General features: G+C 39.5%; 1 protein-coding gene across 5 annotated transcripts in view; it reads left to right on the forward strand.

Annotated features, from left to right (window-relative positions):
• The window catches only part of SLC44A1 (solute carrier family 44 member 1), a 76,227-nt gene extending 65,764 nt beyond the window's left edge, over nucleotides 1–10,463 (forward strand). For 4 of the 5 annotated variants that reach the window (XM_074856801.1, XM_074856805.1, XM_074856803.1 and 1 more), the window contains 2 exons: nucleotides 1,420–1,500; nucleotides 3,733–10,463. In XM_074856801.1, coding sequence (XP_074712902.1) covers nucleotides 1,420–1,500; nucleotides 3,733–3,756 — 105 coding nt within the window. In that variant the 3' untranslated portion in view covers nucleotides 3,757–10,463. Of the gene's footprint in view, nucleotides 1–1,419 lie in introns of all 5 variants that reach the window. The other variant, XM_074856800.1, reaches the window with a different exon arrangement.
• Nucleotides 10,464–10,710: the final 247 nt, after the last annotated feature.

Consider the following 10,710-nt stretch of genomic DNA (forward strand, 5'->3'; position numbering starts at 1 on the left):
ATGATGCTTCCTTCCCGTGGCATCACTGGTATTGGCTTCTGTTTGCTGGCTGTTAGATGAGCAGTCTCGTCTTGCAGAATCATACCCTTGGGTATCATTTCTTGTGCATGGTAACAGTGCAGAATGGAAAGCAGCAAAACAAGGAGTAAAGGCTTGGATTTTGTACTTTCCTAAGAAGGACCTCTCTTGGGATGTAGAAAAGAAAAAATGCCAGATTATTCTACCCCACACACAGGTAGTGACCATGCTGGAGTTTTTCTTCTTTCAGATAGATACCAACCAGAATTTGACTCTGTCTCATGCACTGAAACAACAGGTTTTATGTTCTGTCCTGGAGCCTAGATGCTACATCAAGGCCCTTTGCACGATTCAGTTCTTATTTTTGTTCCATCTTATTCCCTGTTCACCCTAGCTAGAGACCGCGATGTAAAAAATCTGCTCCTCAAGCCCTTTCAGCTTGTTGTTGAGTAGGTAATTTTCTTGACAATATTTTTAAGTGGCAACCATAGAATATGTCCCTGTAAAATGTAGCCCCATGTGTAGTCTAGAGAAAGACTCTCATGACTTCTTAGTGTAATTATTTTTTCTGATTACTTGTTGGAAAACCATGCCAAGAATTTAACATTAATTTTTGGTAGAACACTACAGAATCGAGAGTATATAATAAATAAAATGGTAGCTGATGAGTTGCTTTTTAGCACAGAATAAGAGTAAAATGCAGAATGCTGTCTCAGAAGACAGCATAGATAAATAATTAAAGCATTGTGGGTTCCTTCAGTCAGCAGCTGATATCACAAAACACCAGCAACTAAAGTCTTCTGAAATCTACTACAGAATGCTTGCCTTTAAGAGAAAAAAATTACATAAAACTGAATTAGCACCTTTGCTAATCTTTATGAATAGGTGATTGTGATCCGGTGAAAAATGCTAAGAGTTTGAATTGAGGGAAGTTAGGAAAATCAACAAGACCTTGCAAGTAATTATCTTCAGGTGCCTCTGTTTAATGGAGTTCTATCATTACACGCAGTTCACAGGTTATAATAACTGGGATCTCAGGGGTTTGGGGTTTTTTTTAATAGGATTTGATAACTGGGATCTCAGGGTTTTGGGTGGGGTTTTTTTTTTGACAACCACCCTTCTACCTTCCTTCTCCATGAAGGAGAGCTTATGTGGTAAATGTGAAAGTTTTAACAGCACACAAAGCAAATACCTGTCTGTCTTCCAGAATTAAATGAGGCAGACCCTTGTGGCTATTTAGCAGGCTGTTTTGATACGTTTTGATACTTTGTGGACAGGAGAAATGGGAGGAGCAAGTTGTGTTGACATTTTGAGCAGTTAACATCTTGAAGTTTTGTCTTGAGATTTGATGTTTGGAGTCTGCTCTAAAAAAACACTTTTCACTTCATTATTGTTTCTTAGGAGTTTGTGGAGTATAGTAGGAAATCTATGAAAGAAGCTGGCCGAGGAGGTGGAGCTGAGGGCAGAGAGCTAAAACCAATGGTAGGTGCAGATGAGGAGGTGGCGATCCTCCAAGAGTTTCACTTTTACTTCTTCTCCCTCTTTGTCTTTACTGACTGCACTTCCTCAGGAGAAGTTTTTGTTCTCTGTATCACTCAAGATGTTCTGCTTTTTCTGTTTGTGAGCTTGCCTATCACCTGGATGGCAGAGTTTTTGTCACAGCTGAGACCATCTCCTGTAAAAGTAAGATGAAAGGAACTGTGTCATGTGAAACAAAAGCAATATCATTTCATTAGGATTATAGTGCATGCTATGTGGTATACACAGACAGCCCCAATTGTTGAGTACTCTCAAAATAAGATGGCTCTGGAATTCATTGTGCTATTCTGACTTTAATCCACTTTTCAGCCCTGAGCTGAACAATTTTTATTCATCTTACATTCACTGTAAAAGCCTGAAGAACACTACTGAGCACATCTATTGTTGCAGAGTAGGACCAGGCGTTTAAAGCTCTCACCAAATTATTTTATACAGTGCCAAGGAATTGGACACAGTGATTCCTTTCAACCTGCTCAAATGACATTTCTCCCAGTTGTTTGTTTTTATTGCCAACTACTTATGTTGCTTGTCTTTTGTGTGCTCTTTCCATCTCACACTGTCAGATACACAGACAGTGAACAATGCATCATTTATGCTTCTGCAGCCTGTTTTACTTATGGTGTGCCTGTTAGGAAGGCATTGCATGTCTGAGTAGCCTGGAATAAGGAACAACTATACATGGTACAGATAACAGATAGGAGGATGAGTTTGGAAGGTGGAGAACTGAGAGCGTATGATGGAGAGCCAGGCTGGGCAAGGTATGACTTGTCATTGTGCAATATGACTTTGTGAAATAAAATATTTTTCCATCATTATTTTCTCAGAGTATTTGGGGCCTGAATCAGTTCCTTACCATGGGGACAAATTTTTAAACTAATGGAATCTAAATAACTGTATACTAACGGTAGAATTTTTTTTTTCAATGATGTATGTGAAGCTATGTTGCATGAGCACTTTTTGACCAAGCTGGAATGGGTTCCTGCTGTAGAGTGGGTAGATGTGAGGCTTTGCGTGTTTTGCTATTTCACTATAGCATACCAGTTTCTAGATTTGCTTATGCCTAAACGCTGCTGTGTTTGTACATCTGAAAACCTAATTCTATGCTCATTTACTGTTTTCTTCTGGGAGTAATTCTAGCTGTTCAAACAGGCACTGATGTTGGGATTTTCAGAGTGGTCTAAATGCTGTAGATGTAAAGCTGCTGTTAAAATGTTTGAGAATTGGCTGTGCAAACCCTCTAGTCACATGCACAAAAAATCTCAGTCCAAAATTTTATTGTGTTAGCCTCTAATTCAAACTGGTTTACCTTAAGTGGTTTTCCACTTACATTCTTGTTAGTGCTAGCACAGACCATTACTTACACTTTTGTACTTGACTGCCTAAAGCTTGGATGTGAAAACCTTTATTTATCCCCACCTTGTAAAACGACAAACCAAGTGTGTACAAGCCAAGAGTGGTCTTGTTCTTTTAGGAACTTGACTCTAGGTGTTTGAGCCTGGCACTGGGACTAGGACTCCACTAGGACTGCTGGAGAAGATACTGAGCACTTGGGGCTCAGCCTGAGTGTCACCTGCTGAATTACTCCCAGTTCTGCTGCTCATGTGATTGTCTTGTTTGGAACTGATTGGGCCTTGTTTTCTCAAGTAGTCTTCCATTTTTGGGCGTTCAGCTCCTGTTGAATAGATCCTGAAATACTGGGATCTCACTTCCTGACAAGGACTTGACACAGCAGTCACCTCCATGAAATTTCTGATACCTTTCCCCAAAGCATTGATAAAGGCTGCGGTTACATCTGGAATAGGATCATTCATAAGTATATTCTGTACTAGTAGTGCCTATAGTCCCAAAATTGGGTGCCTGAAAATTAGATTAATTTTTCTTTTTTAAAATGAGAGTCTTTACTATTTTGCTTCAGTCTCCTTGAAATGTGAATATTTCTTAGACATGACAATTAGTTCTAAAAGTGAAATGCCCTAAGTGTGGTTGTATTTTAAATAGGTGTTAATAGCAGAGATGACGAAACATTTAGGACCTTCTGTTCTTGTATCAAGGCACAAGAAAAAAAAGCCACTTTTCAGGCTTCTTTCTTTATAGTTTCCAGTGACCCCTTTGACTCAGTTTCTCCTTGTCCTTTGGCATTTGTCTAAGACTGTACTGTATGACTTTGTTTTCTAGGCCTCTGGAGCAAGTTCATCTTGAAACTAGCCAGCCATATTGGAACCCATTGACATTCCAAACCAGTATATATATACATATATACATACATATATATATATATATATAAAAATAAACAAACAGCCAAAATCAGAGAAAAGGAACAGGGATTTAATACTTTTTTTAACAATTATTTTTGTGAAACATGTACTCTTTTCATACGGGTGGCTTTTACGAGCAGCTTTATCATTGTTGATTTTTTAAATTATTCATTGTGGTCATGGAAATGTTGATTCTTATCTGCTTGATATTTTAAAATCTGGAAGAGGTATCATTGTAAAGATAATCTGAAATGATGACTGAGTTTGGAGACGGATTTCCCATGACACTACTAATCTGCTGAGAGTTTTACTTGTTTAGTTCGTTTAAATTTGCATTAAATTCAGGACAGTTACATGCAAAGAAAACCTTCAAATCAAGAAAAGTCTCGAATATAGTTTTTCAAAAGGTGGTTTCAGTGAGAGTTCATTCAGTTTGAACAAGTTTGTAAGCAGTCATTTTACTTTACAGCCCTGGTGGGGCACAGTTTTGTTTATTGGTATCAGTTATCACAATAACCAACTCCTCAGGTATTCAGGTATGTGGGAGCCCTTGCATCTCCTATTAAACAGAAACTACAAAATGGGGACAGATAATTTTTATATGCAATTAACTTCCTGTTTTACCCTACTTACCCCTCATACCCGTTGCCCTCTATCCTCCCCTTGAGTTCAGTAGCCTCCTTCACGCTTCAGCAGTGCTCCTTTGAAGGGTAATGATTCTCCATATGAGCAATTGAAATAACAGATTGTTAAAGCTCAGTCTTAGCCATACTCATGATTAATTCATGACTAAACATAAAGATGCTGAGGGTGGGAAGAGAAATGAACTGTACTACTGTACAAAAAAGTACTGTATGCTTCATTTTATTTAATGCCAGAGAGCTCTGGGAGGTGGAAGGAACCACTCCTTGCCTGTTGTTTCATCCATATTTGTATGTACTGTAGCAGGTGGCTGAAACAGGAAAGGGCAGAGAAACATTTCTTTGGAAGTATAACTGCCAGGATAGTTATCTAAAGTTATCAAATATTGACAAGAAAACATGCTTTTTTATTATTATTAGATACTTACATTTCTTTTCAGTCTGGAAGCTCACCAGATATGAATGCTAATATTCAGTTGTTCAGCATATTGTAATGGTAAATGCTTAAAAGTGTATTTGCTAAGAATTCATGATCTGTCTGTGCTATATACTCCTTTTGTTACAATTTTTTTAAAAAAACTATTTTTGTTAATGTAAAGAATATTTCAGAGCAGAATTTTTAAACTTATTGCACTAAATACAAGCTCTGTACAAATAAATAATGCCTCAATGGTTCAATCACTCCATTCAAGAAAATCTTTTGAAAGAGAGAAGTCCTTCTACAGAAGCTTTGTGATGGAGTAAAGAGGTATGTCTAGGTATACACATGCACAACTTGTGTTATCAAAGTTTAATAAGTAAGCAGTTATCTGTGCTTCCTTTCAGAGGATCAGACCTTTAAATTGCTGCTGAAGGTTTAAAAAAATATGTAGTATCGTGTAGCTAACCAGTGCTCTTTTGGCAATAGTGAAATATTTCACTTCTGCTTCTAGAAGTCATTTGATAACAAATTTGTTTAGTTTTCTTTCGGTAAGCTAATTAAAAGGATTTACTCTTTTCATATCACAGAACCCAAGCTATATGAAAGGTATGAAAATAAAAATATATTTAGAAATTATAGCTGCTGGGGAGGCAGGGAGACAGAATTATCCAATCCTGCAAGCACTTAGACACACTCATTTAAGTGAACCATGTTGGTAGCTCAAATGACATCAGGAGGGCTCTCTTAAGTATGGAAGTTGTAAGTTACACATCCACATAAGTGCTAACTGGACTAGAGCTTCAATTTAGGGATTCAGACAGGAGCACTGGCAAGGCCTCTCAGTGCAAGAGGTCAGACTACCTAGAAGCACTGGAGCAGCCTTAAGTTTGTGGAGAGGAGGCATTTCTGCTGTACCAGTGTCTAAGACAGCAGTGGCACTGAACACCAGTATTTGTGTAGATCAGTGGGGTTTAGCAACAGAAATTTAAAACCAGACTTCGACAAATCCTAGAAACTAGATTCCAAGGCTAAGAGATTTACCAAGTACCCAGGTAGTTCCAGAGGAACTGATTTCCATCTTGTTTGGAAGTTGCTGTGAAGGTGCTTTGATTGAAGGTGCTTGGAGTCTGCTCATTTTGACAACAAATTTCTGCCATGACCAGTTCTGCAAGTTTGTGTTCTCTGCTCACTGGAAGTCCTGGGTGGGGGCTTTTCTCTGTAATTGCAACTAGGATTGCAGTTGGAAACAAATTTTGTATTTTTGTATGACTTGACTGTGCACCATTTTTATAGCAGTTTATCCTGTCTTAAAAATAAATTTGTTTTATTTACATGGTGTTTAAAAGATACAGGCAACACTTTTCTATGGGTAGTTATAATGTTTAAGTGACAAATCTATATATCATTATAAAGTTCTTAAATCGTGTGCACCATTCTTGAGTGTATATCCGTCATGCGGAGCTTTTCAGTCATGCCAAAAAGGCATTCCATCCACACACAGGCTTCCAGTGGCCCTTTAAAGCCCTTTTGAATGTCCTTTGAAGTTCATTTGCAACCAGACTGCAAGCTGCCCTCTTCCAGCTCTGTCTTGTGCAAGGAGATAAGCAGAAGACTGATGTCTGAAGAGGCAATTTTTCAGGACAAATTTAGACTCTGCTTTCCTTCCACAGTAGGGATAGTGGAGTGGGAGAACACTTGACATGTAAATCCCTAGTTGGCAGTAGAGGTGCTGGGGTCTGCCAGTTGTGATGGATTAAACACTTTTTTTGCCAGCTGGTTATTAAAGGCAATATATTGACTGCTTTGTGAGAAGCAGTCTAGACTAACCAGAGGGTGATGCTGCACTGGGAATAACACTACAGGAGGAGCAGATGAGACAGCTGAGACAGAGAAATCATCTCCTTGGAAAGTCCACTGAACCAAGTAGTGCTTGAGGACTGGAGATTCGGGATGAACAATTTGGGTTTAAAAATTAAGCCAATGGGATTAATGGTTCCCAGCATTTGGTTTCTGCAGACAGCCCACATCATAGCCTCTGATCAGATAGGTTTCAAAGGAAAAAAGCATGCCATTCTTTAAATTGTTAAATTTTTCCCACATTATTTTACTTTACTTTACTTTACTATTTGGAAGTTGAGCAGGCATCTGTCACCTTTATTGCTTCTTCCAGCCCTAGAGAATTTTTTTTGTTCTTTTAGCTTTCATTTCTGTATTGCTTTTTCAGCAAAGGAGGGCCAAGTGGCAGAGTGGCAGCTTCCCTTTGTCCCACCAATCTTAGCACATGCCTCCTCACCTTCCTGAGGCAATGATTCAGGATATCACCTGGACTGAATGGGATGGGAAGCAGGCACTGAGCTGAAGTTCTGAGGTGGTTTTTTATTTTGTATGATAACAGATAACACTCCATCACTCTGTTTGCTGTGGTTAGGAGTGCAGCCCCTTCACTTCTACACTTTCAGTGCTGCTGTGCTAGACTAAACATATGGTATGGCCAGCTTAGAATTGCATCTTCAGCCTTCCAGTAGCTTGTGTTCACACTCCCAGCTGCCAAAAACATGATAGGGTTTTACATGTGGCCTTAGCTTGGCATGGTAACCCAAGGACTTTCTTCATCAGGAAAGCACATCCTAAAAGGGAGAACTTAAAGTAGATAACCCAGTTACACATTGTGGTGGGTTGACCCTGGCTGGCAGGTAAGCCCCTGCTCTGTTGCTTGCTCAGTTCCCCCATCAGGATGGGAGAGAGCATTGGAAGGACAAAAGCATTGAGATAAAGACAGTTCATTAAGTTAAGGGAAAAAAAAAAAATCCAAGTGATGCAAAGGCAATCACTCTCCACCTCCCACTAGCAGACCAATGCCCAGCCAGTCTCCAAGCAAGTTATTTTGGAACCACACACACACATACACCACCACCCCCCACCCCCAATTTTATTGCTGAGTATGACATCATATGATATGGAATATTTCTTCAGTCTGTTCAGGTCAGCTGTCCTGGTGCCCTCTCACCCCCTTGCCCAACCTCAGACTACTATGCTGGGGTGGCAGACTGAGAAAACAGAGGAGGCCTTGACCCTGTGCAAGCACTGCTCAGCAATAGGTAAAACGTTGTGTTACCAACACTTTTGGTCACAAATCTAGAACACAGCACCATGCGGGCTGCTGTGAAGAAAATTAACTTCATCCCAGCCTAACCTAGTACACAGGTCCACTTACCCAAGAGTTAGTCCAGGACTTGCTCTCTGTGTTTCTGTACAGCACCTTCTCAGGGTGGTTACTTCTTTCTGAAAGGGCTTTTTTTCGCAGTGGGCAATTAGCCTGCTCTGCAGTGCTCTCTTCTATGGAGGGAGCAGGGGATGCTAGCTCTTACTCTTTCAGCACAAAATGGGGATATAAAGCAAAAATGAGCCCTTTCTGTATCAGTGTTCTGGCAATTGAGCAGCCAGTGTTGGAGACAACATACTTAATGTGCCCTCAGGGCATGCACTTCAGTGGTTTGCTCTCAGTGGTTATGATGTGTTCTATGAATGTGTGTTATAGAGTCAGAATAAAATGCATGTAGCAGACATATACTCATCATCACCATCCAGTGATCATTTTGTTCTGAGTACATATTACATGCTGTATTGAACATGGCACAGTCATTTTAAGAAACACTCTTAAGATTTAAAAGTAGATACCTAACAGCATCCTTTCTTTTTTTAATCATGGCTTTGCCTGTGCAGATACTGTTTACTGAATCTAAACATCACTGGTCAATTGTTTCTTGAACAGCTTGTGTGTCACATTATCACCACAGCAATCCTATATCATCTTTGTGGAAAAAACCACCTCCTGTTTCCCAAAACAAAACCCAACAGACTTATTTGAAGCATTTCTTGCACTCAGCTTGTTCATTGGAATGATGGAAGTTTACTCTAAATACTTCATTTATAAATGCTCTTTCAACTGTTTCATCTCTGCTGTTATATCCATCACATAACAAGAGATTATGGAGACTAGTATATTTGTATTTCTTGTGTTCTGTAGCAAATACTGTTCTCAAGGTATAGTTTTTGCTTTTATATTTAGAGTGATGAGAGAAGAGATGAAACTTGTATCTTGTGATGTGGGTCATGTATAAAAGGCAGAATTTCTGTTCTGGGATGGAGCTGTGATGTGTCTTGCAGTGTTTACAAGCTGATGCAATCAAGCCAAAGCTCTTCAGAGACATTAGAATTATGAAAATAATTATAGGGACAATAGGTAGCATGAATTCATCTAAAAATACCCATTTGGAGGCTAAACTATCTGGCATTCATTTGACAGAGGTATGTTAAAGCAGAAAATCAGCAAACACCATCAGGTTCTCCCCTCTCTCATTGAGGTCAAGTCATCATATACGAATATGATGAGCAGAACTTGGTGTTTTAAGCATTTGGTACTCTTCTATAGAAACATGAGACTCCACTTAGAACCAAAATTGCAAGAATTCAGAGCAAAATTACCAGCTGACTTTAGCAGAACTAGTCTAATCTCAGTAACTTTAAAGACAGTTCTGGCCTGTCTAAGTATATGATGAAAGGTGCTGGCAGCATAGGTGGCTACCATTCCTCAAGCTCATTGAGTGAAATAGGGGCAGCTAGGAAATATTTCAGAAAGGTTTTGAGAGGTTAGGAAGCTGGTTACTCCTGAAACCCAGCAGAAGTTGGGTGCTGACTGGAATTCCAATGGAAGTCATGATTTTTAACTCTCAAATAAATACTGTGTGTGCCCAATCTTATCATTGGTTGGGTCCCCCCCTGCTCAAACTGAAAAGGGAGAATATATCTTGTTAGAAAAACAGTGCCGCAGACAATGTCATAGTGTGTCCTAGGGGAGTGAGGGAGGTGTTTTGTTTCTAATGTAGGCCAGAAAGCAGCTGCCAGAGGTTAGGTGGAGAGCAGGATTTCACAGGTAGAAAATATTCTGCAGGACCTTCACAGTAGTTAAGAAAATTCACATTCCGATTCACAGACATCTCACAGCGACATCCCCTGTGCCCTGATTTTACTTTGCTCTGGAGCTCTTCAGAGCAAGAAAGAAGGTGGAATCCTATACCTATAGAAAGGAATTACTTCTATACGGTGGATTGTGTTGCTGATTATAGCAACTACCCTAAGGAAAAAGGAAAATCTTCTGAACAGATTTTAAAGGCTTGACAGTACTTGCATTGTCACAGTCCATCAAAGCTTCATGTGGAAACAAATTTTTCATCCTCTTTCACTCATACTTCTAACAGGGCAATCAAACCCCTGGAGTGTCTTAGTGATTTACATTGAATCAAGATCAACTAACAAGTGCTCCTTTTTCCAGTGGAATGCCACCTCCTTTCGGAATGAAAAAAGTAAATGTGACACTGTTTATTGTTGTCTTGAGAACTTGAAATGTTTTATACTGCAAGCTGTGAATGCAGGAAAAGAAGGGAAATTAATAGTGCTGATCTAATCTTAGATTTTCTGTGTAAACTGACATTGTGCCAGGATACTGATGCAAAACTGTATTTTAGTCTAAGAAATGTATAGATTTTTTAATGTATCAAAATAAAGTTTTTCTTTTTAAGTAAGAAAGAAGTTTCTCTGTCTTCCCTGCAGGGTGCTAAGCCCTTCTCTTCTTCTTAGGAATACTGTCTCACATCCCTGAAAGCAAGCAGAGCCCATCCTAAGCTTTGCTCAAGCTTTGCTTTGCTCTGTGCCTGCCCTTTAGCTGAGTAGCTGTGGTAGTGCTGGGCATGCCTTCTTGGCTCTCTTACTGTCCTGGTGTCAAGAAGAACATTGTGATGCTAATGTTTTGCTGAGCTGGGTGGCATGAATGGGGCTT

This window comes from Strix uralensis, chromosome Z (assembly GCF_047716275.1).
Source record: "Strix uralensis isolate ZFMK-TIS-50842 chromosome Z, bStrUra1, whole genome shotgun sequence".
Taxonomy (NCBI): domain Eukaryota; kingdom Metazoa; phylum Chordata; class Aves; order Strigiformes; family Strigidae; genus Strix; species Strix uralensis.